This window comes from Ammospiza nelsoni, chromosome 1 (assembly GCF_027579445.1).
Source record: "Ammospiza nelsoni isolate bAmmNel1 chromosome 1, bAmmNel1.pri, whole genome shotgun sequence".
Taxonomy (NCBI): Eukaryota; Metazoa; Chordata; class Aves; order Passeriformes; family Passerellidae; genus Ammospiza; species Ammospiza nelsoni.
The window spans coordinates 79,039,441-79,064,334 of record NC_080633.1 but is presented as its reverse complement, the minus strand read 5'-3'; the positions used below and the strand labels follow the sequence as shown (position 1 = coordinate 79,064,334).

Here is a 24,894-nt window from a genome sequence, read left to right as displayed (position 1 = left end):
AAATTATTTTAACTGTAGAAATAGCAGAAGCTGGTGTATTTATCTTGCAAATTAGAGTAAAATCAGCTTGCTTTTATAAATACACTGCTCCAGACAGAGACTTTCAAAGGAAGCTAAGGTAGCTGCAAACTAAGAATTCAAGTGAACATGATATTGTCAAAATTCTTTCAGATTGCTTCTCTCTCTCTTACCTGCTGTATTCCAGTTGCTCCAAGGAAAAGATGTGCTTGTTGAAATACTCCTGAAGCTTCTCATTTGCATAGTTAATATTGAACTGCTCAAAACTGTTTACCTAAAGAGACAAGAAATTTTCAAAAATGCATACACTTCAAGTATTTTACTTTGCAAGCAAGGGAATAGGTTAGGTAATAACATGCTTAAAATCAAGTTCCAAAGAAGATGACAAAAATATGTAAAGCATAAATAAATAAAGCATAAATATCAGACAATCCATTTGAATAAGCTTTTGAAACTTACCTCAAAGTTTTCAAATCCAAATATGTCCAAAATTCCAATAGTCTTGAAGTCTTCCTTGCTCCTGATTCTGCTATTGATTTTTTTAATGACCCATGCAAAACACTGAGAATAAAGTGCCATAGCCATAGAATCTCTGCTGTCTATTGCCTGTGTTAAAGAGGGAATAGACAACACATCAACCACTCCACGACTGAGAATTGACAAGATTCTGCGGGTCAGTGTGCTTAGCACAACACAAAACAATGCATAATGCAAGCAGCTCCCTATTCCTATGTAGTTTGGCAGCAATTGTATTAACACTTACAAAGCATCATGATTTGGCCTTTAACAGTTTAACTTAAAACTTGCACTTAAAAATGTGGCTTTAAAATTACACTTCAGGCAGCATTCAAAAAACTAGGAAATTATAAACTTCAGGTGTGGAGGAAAGAAAGAGAAGTGTAGGAAACAATACCTTAATTCACCCTTTTCCAGAGGGAAACATGTTATGCATACCTATTTCTAATTGTCTTCTTGTAAATGATAAAAGTATTTCTCTTGAAAATTTTGAAAAAACATTCCCCTTACACAAGTGTCAATAGTGAAAAAAATATCAGCCTACATGTTTAGAATTTGAAAAAAATGGGAAGTAATCAGTGTTCATAAAAATAACAAGGGACAAGCAATAAGCCCTGGCCAGAATTATAGGATGAGATCTCAAGAGATTATACCCTTCCCAAAAAAATCTATGTAATACTTTTGATTACAACTCTGATGGATGAGCTAAGGTTCTGTTCTTGAGTGATCACTGATTTCTCTAGACTTGAAGACTAAAACATCTTTCAAAGACCTTAGAAACATGTCAAAATTGAGATGCCTTTACCTGTTGTATACTAAGAGGTGTTAGGATTTCTTCTCCCCTGAGAATCATCGACCTCTGAGTCAATGCCTCTGTTAGCTGTGTGGAGTCCAACCCCAGTAACTCAGCAGATCGACCCAGGGCTGGCAAAAGAGAAAGACAAATATTAATATGTCCTTAAATATATAAAGCTATTAAACCAATTTGGTTTTTACTATTATTATTACTACTACAACTACCACCACCATTTAAGACGCTCCTGAAATGACAGGGATTAAAGATGAAAACACAACAAGAAATTCTAGGATACTGTTTTGCTGCTCATGAAAAGGCATAAATATGAGCAACTGAAGGAAGTTAGTAGTAGAAGTACATCAAAAGTAAGTCACAAATATTTATTTTCATCTTAATGCTACATCAAGAACTTAATCTACTAACACACTTTTCCAGACACAAACATTAATAGACTCTTTGTCCACATGAATGTGTTTCCATTTTCCTTGGGATGACGAGGATTAACCAGTGACATTTTTCTTCCATGCATACTTTAATCTTCAGTTTTGCTATAATGTGGTATATAAAACAGTACATAATTCTACTCTCTAATGCCATGCTTAAGCAAACATTTTAAATGCCCACCAGCTCAATCTTTAGACATACCAACACATTCTTTCAGATATGTAATTGAAATACTGCAAGCTCTAAAAAAAGATACTTTCAGTGGAGATCCTGGTTAGGGAATGTATTTGAGCACTTCTGTTTTATCGGCTTGAGAATATTTCAAAGAAGGAATTAGATTCAAATAGAATTTCATTACTGTTAATGGAATAAGTATGTGCCCAAGGTCTTCCCAAATTAGCATCCAGCAGCAGACTACTTTGCCTTATCTGTCAAATCCCAAGCTCCCAAAGAAACATTTTAATTAACATTTACAGATGTTAAAAAGCAGTAAAACCCTTTCACTCCTTGTCCTTGCTATGGTCAGATATACTAACAACAAATAAGGCTTTCAGAACCCCAAAAAACATTTAGATTGGGATGCACAGCCTTCTCACCTGTTTTAAAGGACACTTGTGCCCCTCCAGCAGTGATGAACTCAACATTTCCCAGATGCAAAATGCCAGCCAACAGCCTCAGAACTTCTCGTACTTCCTCCTTGCTGAACTCCATCACTTCCATTGCAGTCTGGAATGACATGTGAGCTTCTTCAATAACATGCAGAGACTCAAAAATGGGAGGCCTAAGGAAAGCAAGTCAGGACTAAAAGAGAGCTGGCTCGAGTCCATTCCTTTGGTTTCATCCCAAACTGAATACACTCTAAGGCATCACTGGGACATCTTGGAACATGTAAGCATCACTCTGCTTTTAAGAAATTTCATTTTGATGTGGTAATGATGTTGTAATTTGCTTTCAAATCCATCATTAAAATCATATAAATATTGGATCGACCTGCTGAGTTGTGCATCAGATGCAATTACTATAATTTGAATTATTAATTGATTACCTCCTGCATGTTTTTACCAAAATTTGCCTACTGGCCTTGTAGGTAACAAGGCAGGAGGGAGAAAACACAGTAGCATGTAAGATTTGATCATTTTTGTGCCCAAACATGCACCTTACCAATGTGGTCTGACAACTTCCAGTCAAACTGAAGAAGAAAGGTATCTATATAAAAAGTGCTGAATTTATGAATAAATAATATGGCAACAATCAAGGCTCAACTACATAAATGAGGAGAAGAGCAAATAGTAAAACATTAAAAGAAACACTAAAACAAGAGAACACATACTTTCCTTGGACACAGAAGGGGTAAGGTGCATGCCTCTTGAAAGGATCAAACTTTCCAATTTTGGGTGTAATATGAGCCTGTCTGAGACCAGATAACTCTTTTTTGTGCCCTACAGTCAGATTCATCATGTTACAGTCACTGCAGGTGTTTGACAGATTTTGTCTTTCATAAATCATCCATTTATGAATGAAAAATGGAAAAGCCTCAGACTCATCCCACAACTCAAAGCAGGGCAGAGATAATGGCTGAAGGTTTATTTTGTAAAGAAGTCTCCTCACAACTAAAGGGAAGCAGCACTACGAGTTCACCTCCCTGCGCACTGTGCTGCTCCTTCCTGTCTCCTATAAAAAAGTTTCCCTTCAGTAACACTTCCAAGACTTACACTGCAATAAAAGCAGGCAAAGGAGATGACTATAACAGCAAAAGGCAGGTGAGGGTGAGCTGGGGAGTTTCTGTCCACCTCCTGCTCTGGGAACACAGCCTGGCAGCCCCATTCCCAGCCTGCCCATGCTGCAGGCAGCAGGCAAACATCACCTGGCCAGCTGATTTCATGGTCTGCCTAGCCTGGCATGATTAGCACCAATTAAACGTCATGACAATCAACTTCAGCATGTGACTACATGATAAGTTACCAATGTTTCCAACACTTCCTTCTGCCATACAAGATGAGGGATTTTTAACACTGAAAAAATCTGCTGCATCCACTAGAAATTGGTTCATCAGTTTGGCAAAAAGCCTAACATAGCTAAGCAAAAAACAGTTCGGTGAAGGGCATAAAACCAGAAGTTTTATCTGATTTTTAAAATCTATCATCACCTCAGTGCTACAATACCCAATCAGCATGGTCAGTATGGACTAACTGCTGTGGAGGTGAGAACATAAAGCCATTCAGAGAAATTCCATCAGGACCTGGGTTTTTAATCTGTGTTTATGTTTTCATAACTCTATTGTATAAGTTACTCCATACAACTGCATTTTCCAGCTGCAACCTAAAGAGTCACAGGGGCTTTGCTCCCTGCTTGCTGTACTGTAGACTCCACCCAGTAGATGCCACATGAATCGGGCAAAGCTTTTGGATTGAAAAACAGTGAGATATCTATATCTATATCTATATCTATATCTATATCTATATCTATATCTATATCTATATCTATATCTATATCTATATCTATATCTATATCTATATCTATATCTATATCTATATCTATATCTATATCTACATCTACATCTATAAACATGTATATATATGTACATATATATATGCATATGCATATATATATGTAATATAAAACAATGCAGGGAAAGGCAAAGGCATGTAAAAGTCTTACACTGACTTCCCAACAGATATTCTTTTCATTTCCAAACATAGGCATTTTGCTAAATTACAGCACCCTTTGAAACAACAAAGTAGAAACGAAATACTGGAGGAAAGATAAAGGCATGCTCAAAATGAAGCATTCTGAGAATGTATAAATCCCTGTAAGATTAATGCTTCAATGAGAGAGCTGCACATGGAGGAAAGCACAGGAAGGCTTTGTACCCTGCTCTGTCAATGGGCCCCACACACCTGAACTTCCAGCACTTTTAAAGCAAAAGAAATAGGGAAGCAACTCACAATGACTTCCTTGAAAGAATCTTTGTCACTGATTGTCTTATCAGCTGTACATCCAGACTGGTTCAGGTAGTGGTAGTTCTCGGGTACAGATAAGTAAAAAGCATCTAATGAGAGAAAACGGTGAGTGAAAAGGAATACTAAAACAGAAGTACTCCACAAGTTACTATGTCAGTTCACAATTCATTTGTTCAGAAATTATGACAATGCATAGACAAGGTTTTATATTAAAATCAGATGGGGGGTTATTTTGCTGGGGTTTGTTTTATTTAGCTGCATAATAGAGTTAACTCTACTTTTTATCATGCAAAGACAGCAGGCCCACAGGGAGATGATGAAACAGCTTTAGGCAATTTTGCACGTATACAAATGTCATTTCTATTGTTCAGTGGATTTATTCTTTATGAGAAAGGATTAGAGCAACCAGAATTATTTATCTTTGTTGCTGTGGAGTTATTTAGTACCAGCAAAAATATTCAGTTTGAACACAATGAGGCATGTTTGTCCCCAAGTAATTTTCCCAAGGCCACAGCAGAAGCTGGGAGGAAAACTACTGTCAGCTCAGTGACATTCTTCAGCTAAGCAGGTTCCTTTATCAAGTTGAGCTCAAATTCACACTCACTGAATCCCAGCTGAATAAATAACCTATTTCTCAGCCTGGGTTAGTGGGTTTCTGCAGTTAAATTCCCCACTGCTGTCACCACTGCTGACTGCTAGCAGGAAACCACTACAGCTATGTGACTTGTGTTTTGCCACTCACCTTTCTCTCTCTCTTCTATCCCTGCCAGCAGAGCATAGAATATATGATAATTTCTTTCCCCGGGGTTTTGTCTTACTACACGATTCTGTCAAAGTAAAAAATAGTTTCCACTTAAGTGATCATTTTTGAAGACAAATTTTTTATCCACAGTTTCAGACAAAAATTTAATCAAACTCAATTAAATAAGCAAACGCAAACATCAACTTACTTTTTCCAATAAATCTGGAGCCAGCAAGAGAAGCTTCAGTCAAGGAATAAAGTAAAAATCAATTAATGCAGAGGCTTCCTTCTTTTGTTTGAGACAATAGGAAGACTATCATGGTCTTTTCTTAAAACATGCTAAGCCTGTTTCATACAATACATCTACAAGATAAATAAAGTAGCAACAATGATAATATTGTAGCAGTTCTAATATTAGTGTATCAACACCTTCTCTTCCATCCCATCAAAACCGGACTTGGCAGATTATGAATTTTAAATGACATGTGCTTTTGTTTTTTCCCTAAAGCTTGGAAAAAACCTCAAGAATTAAATTTTCCCCACTGAAAACACAGTTTATGTTTAAAACAGCAGGTAGGATCTCCTTTGAATATTCCTCATCCCCACACCTCTGCTGCTCTCGTGGAGGTGGCTCACGGACTGATTTTGGCAAATGCAGGACAAATCCGAGGATTTAACCTACCCAGACTCACACAGCAGAAATTGAGCAGCTCTGCTCTTTCAAGTACTTTTCCAGAGAAGTAAGCAGCTTATCTTTGGGTACAGTAATGAGGGAAATGGCTGACAACTCAAGTTATTCCCCATGACTCAGGCTGTTTTAGCTCATTACATGGGAAATGCACACGAGCCATGTCACGCTAGGGGCAGCAATACAAAGTGCTACTCCTCCAAGGGTACAAACAGCCCACACCACCACAAAAGCATGAGTGCATGTGTGAATCTGGTGTTGCTGCTTCCCCTTCCCACCTACACCAGCTCAGTTTAACAGTGTATATTTCAGGATGGGGTGAAAGGACAGACAAAGGCAAGCCAGCTCTCCCTCAGTCCTCCATCAAGGAGGTGCACATGTGCTTCCCACAAACAGGGGTCAAATCACCAAACGAGGATACAATCCATAATTCTCCCTCCCTGAATGTTCCCTTTTTGACAGATGTTCAGCTGAATAAACTTCCCAAAGCGACTTGAGTTGTTGTTGTAAACAGTCTTTGCATTGCCAAAAGCTTCCATAATTGGACTGTGAAGAGAGAGAATGACAGGAGTGTTAACATGTGACCAGCATGCCAACAACTTCACATGGAGCTGGTGAAAGGAACAGCACTCTGACAAGCTCCCCTCTGACACTCCACTCAGCAGCAGCCTACATCCCAGCATTACCCTCCATTTAGCAATGGGCATCTCAGTTTTCTAGCAGAAGATACAAGCATTCATGCAACAGGAAGAAATATCACACTGAGCTACTCTGCAGCTTCAGAGTAGGAACTGCTACTTCCTCCTTCTTTTGTAATTGCTCAAAAGATGCACACAGTTCTCACTGCAGTACTCAAATGATAGAAATAAGAAATCTCAGCACAGGCAAATTGCTAGATAGATGCAAGGAGTCCTTGTCCTAGGGAAATTAGAAAAATAACTACATCAAGATACAGCATGTACAGCAGAGATGAAGCAAGATAAACAAAAGTAATAGCATCTCAAATTGCCTTTGTTTTTAAATAGTTTAGAACCATGTAATTTCATGTCAACACCAAGATTTCTTTTCTGCTTGCATAGATTGTGTCCAATTTATCTGATGCATTTACTCATCTCTCTTATCAGCTCTCCTTATCCTCCCTTTCCTCAGCATGCTTTTACCACTTGAGCACTTTATCCTCACCATGCTGTATCTTGTTCTACCATATCCTCAGGCTACACAAACTGAACCAAAGGTATCTCCCTCCCATCACCCATACCCATTACTCTGATTATCTGAATTCAGCCCCAAACACAAATGAAAGCCACCATTAAAGCTTCATGCAATTCACAACTCTATGTATTTTTGCTTCACTAAGAGATACGACCGTGCTCACAATTCTCTAGAGCAGCCAGGTAATTTTGTTTAATGGAGTACTTCCCTTTCTCCTGTACACATTTTACTGTTCAGTAAACACACACACATATTTGATTGCATTGCAAGATCTTATTTCCATGTCAAGGTTTATGTCTTCTGAAAAAAATACCTGTGCATTGTAAGATCCCATACCTGCTCTCAAGAATAGCTTGCTCCACACAGGAGGTCTTCTCTCTGGAGGACAGCTCCAGTGAGTGTTGGCTCATTGCAGACAAGAACTTGAGAATCAGCTTAGTGCTCTCCGTCTTACCAGCACCACTTTCGCCACTGAAAGCAGAGGAAGAAATGGTTTGCACAGTCCCAGTGGCCAGTGGAGAAGCCCTCTGGCTAGCCACCCAAACTCTGCATTACTGGAGGCCAGGAAGACTGGGGTGATTAGAAGTGATGGTCAAATGAAGCCAGAACACCCCATTACACTTCCTGAATATGACATCCAGGGAAAAACACAAGCTGTCCTTAAGCTTTGTAACTGCCCAGACAGCATTTCAAGGCACTGACTGCATATGTACACACACTTAGGAGACAACAAAGAGCTCTCTGAATGCAAACAATTATCCAACACTTCCCACCATCATGTTAAAATAAACTCACACCAAAGACATGGTAAAGGGATAAAGACCAAACTAAGAATTGTATGGGAAAGTTTGGTATGCATTGCAGCAATCTAGCTAATGAAGGAGCCCTGCTGGGAGGAGGAGGAAGTTAGAGACACCAACACACATTCCAACACATAAAGGCTACTCATATAATTAATACTGAAATTCTTGGTGAGCTACCTGCTCTTTAAACAAACTTTTTATATACCCGTTGAAACAAACCAGATTTGTGTGAGTTCAAAATATCCAATTTCCACCTCTCATTACCATCAGAAATATGGTAATGAGAAAATATCAGAAAACCTCTCATCACCACCCACAGGATAACAATGCTATTTGATAATGCTAAATTAACATTTTTTAAAAGCAAATTATTAATAAGCAACCCTGCTGATACAAACAGAAGGCAATATATTCAGTTTCTCTTCAAAACCAACACTCTAAAAAGGGGAAGTTTAGATTTGGCTCATTTCCCCAGTACCCATTCCCTTCAACTATGTAGCCTAAACAGACACTGTGAGCTATTAAGAAATATAACTTGTAGGGAAAGTTTGTCTAGCTTGCTCATTCTTCATCTACAGCAACAGCATTGTATCCTAAGCTGTGGCCTAGCTCCTCATTAAGCTGTACCTAATTCCAGTTTACTCCCAAAGAAAGAGGGTACATTTTGGTCTTACTTCACCTTTTCCATTATAGCAAGTGGGAATTTTGACTTTGATAGAGCCCAACTGGGCATGTGGAGCAAGCCTAGATAATTTCACAGTCTTTTGTTGTGCCATTGCTGAGTAATGATTTGAGGTTACAACAAAGTATAATGATGCTTTCTAGTAAAATGCAAGGAAGAAAGGCACCACCCATAAATACAGTATGACATTTTCCTGCAAATGAATGTCAACAATAAAATTAGGGAAGAGACATTCAGGAAATATAATGAGACATCTTCATAAATGCCAATATGTTCCAGCAAGTGTGATTCATCCATTATATTTATACCACATCAAACAAATTCTGTAGTATGTTATATGTAATTTTACTATTGACGTTTTTAATGTAATTTTGCTGTTGATGCCTGGCCTTTTCAGTATTCCTTCCCTTTCTCTTTTCACTTATCTCTTCTGCCCAAGAAGAAACACTTAATATTAATTCCTGCATTCAATACTCACCATAAAAAACCATTTTTACTAGTAGTTGTGAGAGAGCTTCACAAACCCTTGCATTATTCTTGTCTAGTGCAATAAATCATCAAATGATACACACCTCTTGCTGCCTGATTCCTTCCCTCTGAGCCATGCATATAGCTCAAAAGCAGGCACAGGGTGACACTGAGGACATCACCTCTTCCACTGGTAACATCCTTCTTCTGCCCCACCCACTGTCCCTTGATCTGCAGAATCTGTATGGAAGCTGAAAGTTACCCCACTGTAACTGAGAGCCATTCTGTCACAGTGGTCACAAGGGTTGCAGGATGAAGAGAGAGACGAGAATGTTGACCTCATGTTCAGAAGGCTTGATTTATTATTTTATTATATATATTACATTATAACTATACTAAAAGAAATAGAAGGAAAAGTTCTCAGAAGGCTAGCTAAGCTAAGAATAGAAAAGGAATGAATAACAAAGGTCTGTGTCTCAGCAGAGAGTGAGACCCAGCTCTGCCATGAGTGGTCAGTAAATCCAAACATCCACCCAAGACCCATCACAGATCCACCTGCTGCATTCCACAGCAGCAGATAACCATTGTTTGCATTTTGTTGCTAAGGCCACAGCTTCTCAGAAAGGAGAAAAATCCTAAAGAAAGGATTTTTATGAAAAGATGTTGGTGACACCATTCTACAAGCGCCATTCATTCAAAGCTGATGGAAAAATATCTCCTGCACCTCTCTCTGGTACAGCTAGCGTTATCCACAATTACATGCTCTTGTTTTTTTCTCAGAACAGGAGAGACTCAGACTGCCCAGTGTCCTATTTTGACAGTTGCCAACTGGAGATGCCCATGGAAGACATAGATTATTTCCCTTGTGTTCTTCCAGCTCCCAGTTATTCGCTGTTCAGAGGCCTCTTGATCTAAATCTGGTTTTCACATGTCTTGTAACCCTCAATATACTTATCTTCTATGAGTTTCTAGCCATACTCCCTTAAAAAGCAAATGGTCTTGTTTTTTAGATCCACCTCCATTAGTTTCATTTGATACCTCTCAGTTCTCACGGCGGAAGAAGAAACCAACAATTCATTCTGGCACTCTTTCTGCTGTGCATGACCTGATGGTTAGTGCCCCAAATTCAAGGTGCCTGTCTCCATTAGCCATTTCCTATGTTATATTTTTTATTACTTTTTAAAATTTTCCTCTGAACCACCTTCAGTTCCACAAAGTCTAAAGGATGGATTTACACAATGTTCTCTGCTCATTTAGTAGAAACCACTCCATTCTATTCACTTCTACAGTTACATGGGATCAGTCTTTCAGAGTGCTTAGAAAGCTTTTGCCTACAAGGTCAGTAAAAGGGTGAATATTTTAGTGCAACCTTTCCAGCAACCTTTCCAGCCCATGAGTTTAAGTGCCCAGCTTGTTCCACATCACTAAGTTCAGGACTGTGAACAATATTAAGTCTGACAGCAGGCCACAAGGCCCCCACTTAAAAGATCTTTAGACTTTCCCCATGACTTGTTCTATGCAGGGCTAAGGGCACAGCAGCCTGGACTCATGACTGCTACAGCATAAAAAGAGGTCACTGAGAGAGACTCCTCATTCTGAAGGAGGTAACACTAAATCATTTCCCTGTTCTGTCTGGGTAAGGGACAGCAGAACAGTCTGTAGTGGCTGCTAATCACTGACACACCAGAGGCGCTGCTCCATGAGCACCTCTGGAAGCCCTAACCCAGCTCCTGAGGGCCAAATGACCAGAAGCCCCACAGTGGGGAAGAGCTGAGGAAGACCAAAGGGTACTTGAAGTGAGACAGGAGGCCAACACCTGTCTTGACCCTACCTCCTCTTGGAATTTCTATCAGCTGAACACCGCTGGAAACAGGAGTGATAGCTATACTTGTTCTTTTCGGTATCTTTTCTGCCTTTCTCTCTTTCTGCCTCTAATTCCCTCTTCTTGGAGCTCTGTGTGACTTAAAACTGGATGAGCTTAGAAGGGCAAAGTTAATGCTTTGACAAGTGTTTTGTGTTGATGGAATGCTGCTCTAAACCTTTGCAAAACTTCTCTGATTTTCTAAAGTTGCCAGTGAAGTTTTTTGTGGCTTTGACCCCCTTGAGAACATCTTCTCAGCACTTCTCCCGTGTGTCTGAGTACACAAACAACTGTAAATCCTTTTAGGAGTCTCACCAAGTGAGGTTTTTGGGGCCTTACAGTCTGCTGCCTTTAAAACCCCAAGACAGATACACACAGACAAAACAGGCCCCTTCAGCAAATATACTTCGTCAATTGCGCATCTGAACTTTGGTGCATCAGCCCCACAAGGACACCACACCCACCACAGGTCTGGGTCCCATATAAAAACATTGTTTCATATTGATTTTCAAGCTGAAAAACAATAACATAAAGTCTCAGGCCATGAGATAATAATAACAGAGAGAACAAATTGGTATCAGACAGTGATTTCCCACTCATGGCACTGACTTGAATGTCATACAGAGCGATGGTTGTGGCTCCCTTTACACTGTGGGAGTGCTCTGACGTGGATCAATTGCAATTTTATCTGAGAATAGAGCATGTGTTTGCTTCAGCACAGACTAGGTCACTTTAAACAGAGCAGCAAAAAAACCTCAAACCAAACCTAAAGATATTTTCCTATTCTTGTAATAAAGGTGTGGAGGTTTGAACTTGGTCTCAACTTGTGAACTTCAGCTAATCATGGGGCAGCTCAGCCCCTTTCCTACACCAGGACAAGCTACTTGGCTATTGCTCAATTTAGATGGACTTTCTTCATGTTCCTGAGCCACCCAGCTGAAAAATCAGAAGATGTTTTTAACAGGCGGGCTTTTTTCCCCCCTGTTTTAAATGAAACTGGACCCTGCAGTAACAGTTCAAACCAACATGAAACTGAGAATTGATTGATGCAGATGTTTTTGTCTACAGAAAAAATGCTAGTTTTTTAGCCTGGGACAGTTAAAACACCATTTCACAACAATGTACATATTCTAATACACCAGTTGAGTACAGCTTCTTCGGTATGCTGTTTTGTTAACGTCTTAGGCTAAGTCCTTTTTATGCTGCATTATCATTAATTAATGCCTGTTACACACACCAATAAATAAGCATCTCTGGGTGATTCAATTTATCATCTCTTCTGTATTTCTTTCCTTTTCACCTCTGACCTGGATGGTTATACAGGAAAAAATGGTCTCACATTTAAATGATATTCTGAGCTTTTCTTAATCATGTTTCTGCAATTCACCCTCTCACCCTACCCCAGCCAGAAAAATATCCCAATATTAATATTTTTTCACAGGTTTTTGAACCGAAAGCCAGAAGAAAGCAGTTCCAAACCAAAGCTGAGCTAATTCTGGGGGCCAGCAGGGGGCACTTCAAGTCCAGAGGATCATCAGAAAGCTTTCCAAGCGCCTTCCTTTGTGTGGCTGTTACAATTTGCTACCGAATGCTGAGATCCCAAGGTCAGGAGCAGCTCATAGTGCCTATCAGAATGTGAATAATTCCCTCATTTTAACCACCGTGTTTTCGAGATGCAACAAAATCTTCCTCTTCATCATCTCTTACATTATTACATAACAATGCAAGACCAGAATATTTGTCCAAGTTAAAACACTAAAGAGCTTCACTTGGCTACGTTCTCTTTCAAATGCCAGTAGCAACCAAGAAAGTTACAGTGACAGTACAGTGATTTGTTTCAATGTCTAATTCTAAATCAGTAAAAGATGCAGGAATGACCAGGATGCTGAATTTGCCAAGCACACTGTTATACCTGCACTTCCAATGCCCTAAACGAGATATGTGACAACAGGGAATTTCCTACGCTGTAGAAAGGCCATGGAAACCTTCAGTAATTTTAAAAAATCCTATTCTGAATCCTTCACAGATAGAGCAGCTAATGCTCTTTCAGGACAGCAGATTTGGCATGCAATTTTTTAAATTTAAATTGCACATTTCCTCAATTTCTGCAGTAACAAGATACCCTTATAAGTTGTATTGTGCCACTTATCTGAAACACAGAACTTACTGTTTCAATCCATGACCACAGTAGACAATTTTAAAAGGGATTCCTAATGCAAAACTTCTCCATATTATAGCTTATCTGTACCGAAGCACATGGTTTACAGAGCAGAAAGTGCTGAAGACTCCCCTGGAACATCACACACTTCTGCTTATGTCCATTTTAGGACATAACCCCCTTTCCTCTTGGCAGCTTGTGAGGAACTGGAATGAAAGGTAAAATACTGACGCTAGTACAAAACGGCAAAAATACCAATGGCCACCAGAAATTGTTTTGATCCCTAAATTTGTGTGAACACAGGGTGTTCGAAAGTAACTGCCTGGCAATAAAACACAAAATCATTACTCCAGGTTAGCTATTGTCACATGACAAAGATCTCTGTGAATTTTATTTTTGCTTGGACTCTTACCTGAGCTCATCTTTATATGCACAGAACTATGTATCAAGTAATAAGAAGGAGAAATACAGTTAAAGAAAGCTGAAAAAACACACTCTTCAGCTTTGTGTCACTGCAGAGCAGAACCTGCCTAGAAGCGAGGCAGGTGGGCACTGTGACCTGAGAGCCTGCAGAAAGTTGCAAGGCAGGCCTGGCTGTGTTGCAGCTAATCCACATTTCTAACAACAGCCTGAGTGCTGAACTACATACACCAAATCCCCCTTGTATCCATGAAGCCTTGCAACCTGGCCCACGGTCTGAAATGTCAGTACAAACTGCCTGTTGCCAAAGGTGCTGCTCTCACTGTGCCTCAGCCCCTCTCCGTCCCACTGTCTGTCCCGTGCTGCAGTCAGTCCTACAGCCACCACAGGGACTCCTGGGGAGGTCGGGAGACAGCCAAAATCATGTCAGCTTGTGCCTGAAGAGCTCTACACATTTAACCTTGTGGTGCAGGAAGGGGACAGCAAGTAGGCCTAATCACAAAACCGTTGGGAAGGCAAGAGATGAGAGGGAGGGGAAACATAAGGTCTCCTACCCCCCTGAGCATCACCCCTGTCTGGAGCCTGGGGCCATGCTGCAGTGACCTGCTCCTCCCTATCTGCTGGGCCAGACTTTGGTCTCCCTGCCTGTGTGTGAGCCAACACAGCTGAGCTGGCAGGCTGGGGAATGGGAAAAGAGCTGGCTGCGTTTTCAGCTCTTCTGGAGGCAGAAGGAAGGAGGAGCTGGAAGCAGTGAAAAGCTATTGAAATGCCAACTGCTCCCTAAAGCACCCTCGGCCCCAGCCAGAGCCTGAATACCAGCAACACAGTGGCTCAAACGGGAAGCTATTAAATCACCATTAAATTAAAGCACAACAAGATTAGGCAAGGAAGATTAATCAGGCAGAATTAAGTGGCTGAAATGTGGAGGGGTTTCTCTTTTGCTATTCTTATTTACTGCATATCTCAAGAACTGGTAGGTTAAGTTTTTCTTTTCCTCCATATAGGAGTCAGAGTCTAGTGGTGAGAAACTACTGAGCTGCACAGAGATGTTTAAACTGGTGGGAAAACACTTAGGGTAACATTTGATGTGTGAAGATCAAAAATGCCCAAAAAAATTCAACCGAGTTTTTTCACTAAATATAATTGTAAGACACATAAAAAAAATTTAACGTTTTGTTAGAGGTACACAGAATGACACAAAACAAGTTCAGAACTCTCTTGAAACTGTGCTGTTTAAAAAGCCTGCTTTCTTTTGGAGTTCTCCCCATGTGGCCCACAGCCATGCTCCCAAACCACCTTGAAAGGCTCGCTATTCTATTTGCGGGGTGTCCCAATGATGGAAGGAATGACCTGACTCCAAGTTCTCAGAAGGCTAATTTATTCTTTTATGATACTATATTTTATAAAAGAATACTAAACTAAACTATACTAAAGAATACAGAAAGGATATTTATAGAAGGCTAAAAAGATAATAATGAAAACTTGTGACTCTTTTGAGTCCTGACACAGCTTGGCACTAATTGGCCAGAGAGTGAAAACAACCCACAGCAGAAACCAATGAACAACCACCTGTTGGATAAACAATCTCCAAACACATTCCACATGTGAGCACAACGCAGGAGAAGCAAGTGAGATAAGAATTTGTCTTCCTTTTTCTCTGAGCTTTCTCAGCTTCCCAGGAGAAAAATCCTGGGCGAAGGGATTTTTCAGACAACGTGAATGCCACAGCGCACCATCAGGGGCACGCAGAGCAGCAGCAGCAGCAGCAGCAGCACTCACCTGATGAGGATGCACTGGTTGTCATGGCGCTTCCAGAGGCAGCGGTAGCACTCGTTGGCCACGGCGAAGATGTGGGGCGGGATCTCTCCCATGTGGTGCCGGCTGTAGCGCTCCACGGCGGCGCGGTCGTACAGCCCCGGGATGCTCTTGTAGGGGTTCACCGAGGCCACTATCGAACCAATGTAGGTCTGCAAGCACACAGCACCCCCAGAGCTGTTAGCACACGTGTGGGGAACAGATTGACACTCTTCTCTAATGACAGACATAAACACACGTTTGCAAAATCATAACAATCCTTTGGGTGAAGGTGGCCAGCAATTTTCCCTGATTTCTTCCCTTCAAGAAAAGCAACAAAAGGGAAAGAGTTGTTCCCACCTCTGTCATGTTCTCAGGCTTACCCCACCTATAACAGTGAGCTTATTGACTGTACAAATCCCTGCCTTAATGCTGCTTACAGCTGCATGGTAATGCCTATCAGCACTGGCCTACAGCTGCTTCTCATGCGTCCTTAGGGACTTGCTGAACTTATTAAAAATCTGACTGAGCCCAAAGTAACAGTGGAAAGTCTGTATTTCCATGTAGAGTATCCAAGTCCTTCTCTGCTATTCACTTTTAAAACAGAAGTATCAGGCATCATGGTAGACACTAGGACCATAATATTTAGAATAGCAAGCTCTAAGAAAAGTGTGTGAAGTGGCAGATGCTCCAGAACCACTGGGTTTCTGCAACATTTTTAATATTAGTTGGATGCAGAACAGCAGCTGGCAAGTCATTAATTTCTATCCCACTGCAATTAGACAGTACATCAGTCAAAACCACCCAGGTAGCAGCTTATGCCCATTCCCATTGCCTTAACTCATTAGGCTGTGGTAACCTGATCATTTTCAACAGTCTGCTCGCAATGCTGTTCAATTTCTCCCTCACCCTCTATCCACTTCAATACATTTTTCTAATAAAATCCCATTAAGTGAGGTAGGAGATAACATTAAGCATGCTATCTCCAGAGTTTCTGGGGCATGTGAAATTAATTGATATACTGTACAGCATGTGCAGTGTTATTTTTGCAGAACCAATTTCATTTCGTTAAACGCCCTTTCTGCAGTTACAGGCAGGGAGCTGACACCTGGCCACAACAGCCCTGCTCTGGACTGGTGAAAAGCCAGGCTGGGCAGCCTCCAGCCCTGCAACACAGCCCCCATGTACAGACAGATGCCTCACCAATCCTCTCATCACTGACAGGAGCCAGCTGTGAAGCTGACAGCAGGACTGGGGCTCTCTTCACCTCCAAAGCCCCCTAACCAGAGACAGATGGATAAGGGGAGCAGCACCTTGCAAACCCCTGAAAGGCAGCCCCATGTGCTCCCCCTGCAGCCTCCTTCTCTAAGCCAGCACAGGGCATTCACTAAGACAAAGGGACCATCAGTTCCCCCATACTTTCCTTTCCCCTCTAGCAGTCTCTTTTGCAGCATTTACAGCGCACATCTACCTGCCTCCCTCTTTTTCTCCTTAATTAACATGCAATTATCGCTGTGTGTCAGCTCTCCTTTCTCACTGTTACCCTGCTGTTACAGCCCCCATTATCCACCTGTTCACCCTCCATCAGGCCCGACACAAATTGCAGCTCTGAGCGTTTGCGAAGGGAACTGCAGTGGTGCCCTTGAAATCATGACAATTTTATTAGCAGTAAGGGGAATATCCCTCCTCACTGTAACTCTAGCACCTTTAACAGAGTGGTGAATTTTCAATCTTTGTGTTTTATAACACCACCCCATCCCCACCCTCCCATGCTGTGCGACAGCTCAGAAGATTTCATCTAGAAGAGAGATACCATTTCAGCATGAGATCGTATCTCAGGCAATTACAGCACTGAGACAACAGCTTAATTTCCTGGGATCATCCCCTCTTGGACTCTTAAATAAGTAATAAGTAACAAGGAAGGCTCTGAAAACAAACTTCCGCTGTTTGATACATATTTCAGCACAGATTGCACACGGAAAAATTTTAAGAGGCTTCTTTTTTCAATTACACGACTGCAGTCCAAGTATGACCAATAAAAGAGACTGCTACAGATCTTCCTCTTTCCCTTATTAAAGTCTGGCTGAAGTCTTTGGAAAAGAGTAACTTGAGGCACATCATCACAACAGATGCCGTGGCAAAGATGTAAATAAAAAAATCCCCATGAAACATGAGTTTCATAAGTAAATAATCTAGTTTCATAAGTAAATAATCACTCTATAGCTTCTGCAAGAGTAAGTACCTGACAGAACAGTACCTCCATGATAAAGCACTGGCAAAACTGCATCACTATTGGCTATGCATTGGGACTTTTCTTGCTTCTCTTCAAAAACAGTAAATATCAGAAGAGGTGACAGCAGTCCACTTCTTCATACACTCATTTAAAATGGGGCAGTCTTTCACATGACTTAAGCACTTTTTTTTTAAAGTGACAGAAAGACTTGCAGAATATTAGCCATTACTGTGCATTATAAAAGTTTATTAAATAAAGTGAGCTGGCTTCATTGCCTTGTAATTCAGTAAGGTATAATAGAGAAATGGGCAGTGTATTACAGCAATAAAAGAAACCTAGTGAACAGCAGAAATCATACTGGTGAAAAAATCACCTCATTGAGCAACACTTCAGACATGTCACTATTTAAAAAATTCCTTCTCTATCTTTTCCTTTCAGCAAAAATGTGAAGAACCACAGTCTCTACTGAGAAAGGTACAGATTTGAGGTTCCAGTCTTCTGGTGCTTAAAGTATGTACTACTTCTTTGCAGGACAAGTTAAATGCATGCACAAACTGCCACCAAATTATAATGGCACAGGACAGAACAAAATCAGGACTTCAAAAACAACTTCCTCATCCCAAGGCAAGATCATGAAAAAAGCATATTCTTCACAGACACAGTGTATCACATTTATCACCTACCAGGTTTCACAGTCTGACCCAGGGGTAGCCACAACTTAGTCTGCATGGACTAAGGAGTTAGCTGGCCCAAGCAAAGGCTCTGCCTTCACCCAGGGTAGTTCAGCAAAGTATCAACGGGCTGAAGCAGCACTGTTATTAAAAACTATCTCAATTATTTTAAAAGGTCGCGTTAAAAGACAAATATTCTAGAAGTCTTTGTAAATTGCCTCTGGGATACTCCACTGCAGCAAGATCTGCTGCTGCAAGAATAATTTCCTACATCACTTCCAGGCTTAGTACTTATCCCATCCAGTACCTATCACAAGGTCTTGTTAGTAGCAATATTTTATAAGAGTAGATCCCAGACTGGCAGCTCTAAGAGCCCCTAAGTTAGGAACCTCAGAGAAGGGGGAAGGATACATGTACTCCCATGAAAAATGCTACCATCTCTCAATTTTATAGAATCACAGAATGGCCTGGGCTGGAAGGAGAGCAAAGATCATGTAGTTCCAACACTCCTGTCGTGACAGGACACCTTCCCCTAGAACAGATTGCTCAATGCTCCATCCAATGTGGCCTTTAACACTTCCAGAGATGGGGCATCCACAACTTCTCCAGGCTAACAGTTCCAGTGCCCCCATCCTCACAGTGAAGGATTTCTTCCTAATATCTAACCTAAACATACTCTTTCAGTTTGAAGCCATTCCCCCGTGTCCTGTCAGTACATGCCTCTGTAAAAATTCCCTCTCAATCTTTCTTGTAGGCTCCTCCACTTGCCCTCCCTTGGAGACCTTGAGCAGCCCATAACAAAGCCCCTTTTTTGCAGGGCAGACCTTCTGGTGTGGCAAACGCAAGCATCTTAGCAGCAGGTTAAACCGGTGTAGAAACACACAAAAAAATGCAGGACTGCTCGTGGATGTGTGTTGTCTCCTGAGCACCATTTGTGCACCAGACATAGCATATGGCAAATTAAATGGGTTAGCAATCAGAAGCAGGATCTCTAAATTATATATGATGCCAACATCACAAAGCAGGTGAAATTTCAGAAAAGGTATTTTCACATAAGAATGACACTTCCACTTTGCTTGTAAAACAGTAATCTAAATTTTCTTTTTGTTCTTTGCAGTTTCTAATCTGATTCTGGAAGTCAATAATTACTGATTTTAATGAAAGTATTCCAAAGCAATTATGAATAGGAGAAATGCTGCCAGAGCACTAGCAAGCAGACAGGGGAGTTCTGAAGACTTCCAGTTGAAATAGTTTGAGAGTTTTTTCAGTGATATACTGTGAGAACTCCTGTTAGAAGCCTGACCCCTTAAATCCTGATACATGACTGTCTCAAGGCTTCATGCAGAACCATACACAAACTCCTGAACTACTTTGGTACAGACTAAACCAGCAACAACTTGTAATCAGATCATGGCTAATACATTTATTTAAGCCAAAGAATAAGTGAAAGTTGAGTTACTCAGCCTGAATCCCAATGCAGCACTTTGATTACTGTATTAAAGGTTGGGTTCCTTCTGCACTTTCAAAATTTTACTGGAATTTTACATTGTTAATTAATCCCCTAAAACACTTTTAATCACAAACCACAGACACTCCTGCTCCTCCTTTCAGCAAAAAGGGTAAACAAGATTGTTTGCTGATTGTCTACAAGGACTTTCAAAATTAGAAGTTCCAATCCTATCTTCTCAGCCAGACATGGAGTAAGGCAAGACAAAATTAAAGATGTACTTCAGAAAGGAAGAGATTTTTCATCAGTTCTTTGAATGCTTTTTGTTTTGCTTGTTGCCTTCTGATAGCAAATAGCTTTGAGCCTCTGTCTTGAAATCATCCCACAGTCCTTCAAACACTGAAAAACAATTTAGTCTTAAACAAGAGCTGACAAAGACTGCTGTTATCCACAGAAGTACTCTAGTAAAACTTAATATAGTCAGAGTAGTCCTGTCTAACATAAGCGGGTGGGGTTTTTTATTAAAAACACATTCAATTTATTTTAGTTTGATGTCAAACAAATTAAATTGCATACAAGCTTTTATTGATCCAAATCCACTTTCGTGCATTTTACACTTAGTATTACAAGAAAAAAGTTTGCAATGTAGGAACAAAATACAGTTTGAAATGTCTTACTTTCCCATGTAGAAAAGGCTTTCAGATTAAAAGAGAAAGAAGTAGAGTAAGAAATTTTCCCCTCTTTTTTTTTTTTTTTAGATTCTCTACAATGAAAAAGCAAAGAAAAAGAAAACTGCCCTAATGGAAGACCACTTCATTATTCCTATAAACCAAACATACTGAATACACCAGAGCCACCCTGCTTTTCATCTTTTCCCCTTCACAGATGCTTTTTAGAATTTTGGGGTATATCCTTTTAGGTTTGTTCCATACTCAGCAATCATACACACTGCACTTCTTCCCATTTATGTCAAAACTTCTCCACAATAACTTTTCTGTTTCTGAGGATCCTTTATGATATCTGTGTTCCACCCAAGCTCACTTTTCCCATGTAAGGTCATTAAATTTATTCTACACTGCCCTTCTCATGACCTTACACTCTCTACATCAAGGTGCCCCTCTGTACTTCACAGACTTTTAGCATCTGAGACATCCCAGTCTTCCTGCTTCCATAAATTAATAAATAAAGAGGGGGAAGCAAGGAAGGACACACACTTAGGCTCTCCATATCTCATGCTACAGGGAAAGTGGGAGAGAGAAGGCAGAAGCAGAGTGGAGGACTCTGTTGAAGGACATTATGTGCTGCTCCCGAACTAAATCTTTGATCAACAACCTCAACAGAAACTGCTTGCATTATTAAAACAGGTGTAAGAAGACTGCATTACTCTACTTTTTTCTATCATTGTGTTTCCTTACTACCACCAAAACTCAAAATATTCTTCACAGCTTGAAACTAGAGATGCTGGAATGGATTAATTACAGAAATTAAGATTTTTGTTACAGATATATACACTAACATTGAGAAACAGGACTTTGTCCAACTCTCTTAAGAGCACTTTCAAGGCTTTCTTCTTTAAAGCATGAAAAAATCTATGTTATTAGAGAAAGAAAAGCATGCTTACTAATGCCTCAAAAAATATGTTTCTGGACTGTTTTTGAAAAACTTCTGAATTTCCTGCAGTCTCTTACGGAACTGATGCTGTGTCTGAAAAGTAAAAGTATTTTTTTTTTTAAATGGGGTATTGGTATTAGCCTGCCAATATATTCCACAAGTATTACTTTCTGGGCTTACCCTTAATATATGGGAAACTTCAAATTAAACTGCAGTACAGCTGGCTCACCTCAAATAAGCTACTCAAATGTCTACTTCTATGTTACTTTTACAAAAGGCATGGGAAAAGATTTTTATCACCATTCCACACAACCTCTGCATCTCACGTACCTTTAAATCATCACAGCTACAGGAACCTTACCAAATAAAACCAGTGCTTTCACAGAACATGCAGTGGCAGGCAACTTTCAAAAGACCACAAAATAGCCATCAAACTTTGTTATGTTTTCAACACCAAATGTTAAGGTGTCAGGATGAAAAACCTGGGAATAGAAGAGTTTGCTCCACACTGCAGCTATGGCCTTTGTGGTTCAGAGCTCCCTCAGGTGAAAGGATTGGTGGTAATCAGGGTTGTGTTTATTCTGTGGCAGAGACAACCTAATGTCTACCACATGCACATCAGCAGAAATAGGAGAAAGACAGCTGGTCCACATTTTGGTGTGCTTTTTAGGGGAGGCAGAAGAAGGGGTGATGGTATGCCATAAAGAGGATGGTAACTAATGCCCTTGTTCATGGTAGGATCTCGATTTATCCTCACTGTGGTAAGTATACTCTGTCTTTCAGCTAGTCCCATGCTAATTTCAGTGGGACAGAATCCAGTTGTCTCATGTCTGAAGCAAAGCTTCTTTCTTAAAAACCATAATCAAAGTGAAGCACTAAACTGCAATTTAATGTTTTTTAAAACTGCATGTTTTAAATGTTTTCAACCAATCAAGCAGTTCCTAAGATGGAAATGCTATACTCTATAATCATCTTTACATCCTTGGGCTCCTGCTGTCCTCACCATGTCTGGTGACTCATGGTGAACTTCCAACCGCCCAAATTTACATCAGCTTTGCTTTTTTCTCTATCTGTGTTCCTTGTAAATGCACTCAACATTATGACCCCTAAACTGTTGGTTTTTACTTCTTAAGTTCAGCTGTAGGATTGATTGCAAAATGAGCTGCTTGTAAATACACAGGCCACATTACAAATTCAAGAGTTAGCACCCACAGGAGAGGACCTTTAGAAAGGAACCGGAACATGACACAGAATGTCACTAGAAAGATCAGACACCTACAGCCAAGACCCACCTTCTACATGTTCTCCTTGTCACTGGTTTGGGAAAGTGTCTTCTCACACTGCTCAGCTGTACTTCAAACCATGTCCTTCAGTCCATGAGGGAAACTGCAGCAGCCTCTCCTACCAACCACTTCCCTGACGGTCTCTCCTTCTGTGCTGAGCACAGAACGGATCTGAGGCATAACAGAACAAGGCCTTTTCAAAGCCAGGCCTTATGCTTGATTCCACCAGCACAGTTCACAAGAAGATTTTGGAATAGTTTGTTAAATGTGATTTCACACTATCACAGGCAACTGTTGGGCAACAGGACACCCTCTTACATGCAGCCTTGTCTGTGATGTTGACCCTTCAGTCCAGCTAATGTGACCTTAAGCTTCCCTTGGTGCAACAGTGTTAAGCAACACAGTCCTGCTCCCAAGCCCCTCTAAGGGCAAAGGCTACACTATCTCTCCAGGAAAAAAGTTGTACTTTGTAACCCAGCTACCTTAACTTCCACACTAAGAGATTCCTTCAGCTCCCTACAGCTTCAATCTTGCACAGTCATTGAGTCCTTGTTCTAGGAAGTTAAGTGAAAGTGTCTAGGCCTGTTTCTTCAGGGTTAAAAACTGGGTTTTGGTCACCTTAGGTGCCAATGTAAATACCCCAAACTGCACGGAGGCAGACACCTTTCTGCTTCCACAGAAGGCTCAGAGATGGTGAAGACCTCTCCACCTGGTTAAGAGATATGTTCACAACTTAATCTCATCTTTTTCTCTTCATTTTCTCCTTTTGGACAGATTGTTCCATGTCAATGGGGATTACTCAAGGAAACACTACAAGTGTTTGCCTGAATCCACACCAAAAGCAATCCAGTTAGGAAGTATGAAATCAATTCAAAAAAGGTTGATAAAAGAGCACTGTTACAGCCAAAGGTAAATTCAAACCAGCAGATAATAATACAGACATCAGATAGACATTTTTCCTTCTTTAAGATATTCACAGGTCTCTGGTAGTTTTTCTCCTGTATAAAAAGCCCCAAGTCTCCTTGTTTTTACTGTACTTTTTTTGCTGACTAATACAATGCAATCTCTACCATGCAGCAATCCTATTTACTGGGTCAGAATAATGATCTTCTGTACAGTTTTCATACAAACAATTACTGAAGAATTTCTCTCTTTGCCATTGCCACGCAGATAGAGGCGGCGACCTCCTGAACACAAACACAATTGATCAGAACAAGACATTGATTTTTGTTATTTTCATGGGCTGCAATGCTGCATGTGAAAATAAGTTTGCACATGAGACTGTAGCAATCTGTGAGCACAGTTTTAACCAGGAAAGCCCCAGCTCAAATCAAAAAAGGCCTCACAAAAAGCAGAGACCCCATGGCTTATCACTTAATTTCAAATGGCCTGTGGCACAAACTAGTTCTTCCTCCTGCTCTGTTATTGCACAATGCTCAAATGAGCCTTTCAAAACTGTCTGAAGGTCTAATTTACCCTCCAGCAAGGAAAAGAAAAAAATGGTCTTCTTCCTTCCTATACATTCATACTGGAGAGATGAAGGGGCTTTTCAGAGAAAATACACACAAAGGAGAACCAAAATGCTGGTAAAACAATGAACCAAAGAGCATTGTCTTTACAACACTGGTGAAATATTTTTATATAAAGCTTCACAGATCTGTTTAATTCTGCCTGAAAGTATTTTACATACTGATATCCAGATTTCCATAACTTCTGTGGCTCTTTAATATTTGAAAACCTCTCCTATAGAAAGGGCTTTTTTAGGAGGAAAGCAGGAAGAGCAGGAATTACTCTTTAACAGAGCATGAAAAGAGAAATCAAAAGCCAGCATAACTGAAATCTATCTCTGTGCCAGGTAGTTAGCTGGATGGCACTGAACTGCTGCCAAATAGCCGTCAGTCGAGAAATCAGGACTGAGATGGCAAATGGAATTAACTGTCAAAAATCTGCTACATGGAACTTTTGGATTCCGTTTGCTTTTAAAAGGAGAGACTGACAAACATCAAAGGGAAAAAGCTGAAATTGCCTGTGAGAGAGGGACCACCTCTTTTCAAATAAAAAATAACAGGCTGGCCATGAATCAATGA

General features: G+C 40.4%; 1 protein-coding gene across 1 annotated transcript in view; it reads right to left on the bottom strand.

The window, feature by feature from the left end:
• The window catches only part of MYO10 (myosin X), a 163,662-nt gene that overhangs the window by 58,358 nt on the left and 80,410 nt on the right, over window positions 1-24,894 (bottom strand). Inside the window, exons 4-13 of the mRNA XM_059468754.1 lie at window positions 15,548-15,735; window positions 7,713-7,847; window positions 6,586-6,710; window positions 5,685-5,698; window positions 5,477-5,561; window positions 4,720-4,823; window positions 2,371-2,500; window positions 1,340-1,458; window positions 478-624; window positions 192-292 (exon numbers count right to left, since the gene is read on the bottom strand). Of these exons, the coding sequence (XP_059324737.1) occupies window positions 192-292; window positions 478-624; window positions 1,340-1,458; window positions 2,371-2,500; window positions 4,720-4,823; window positions 5,477-5,561; window positions 5,685-5,698; window positions 6,586-6,710; window positions 7,713-7,847; window positions 15,548-15,735 (1,148 nt within the window). The remainder of the gene's footprint in view (window positions 1-191; window positions 293-477; window positions 625-1,339; window positions 1,459-2,370; window positions 2,501-4,719; window positions 4,824-5,476; window positions 5,562-5,684; window positions 5,699-6,585; window positions 6,711-7,712; window positions 7,848-15,547; window positions 15,736-24,894) is intronic.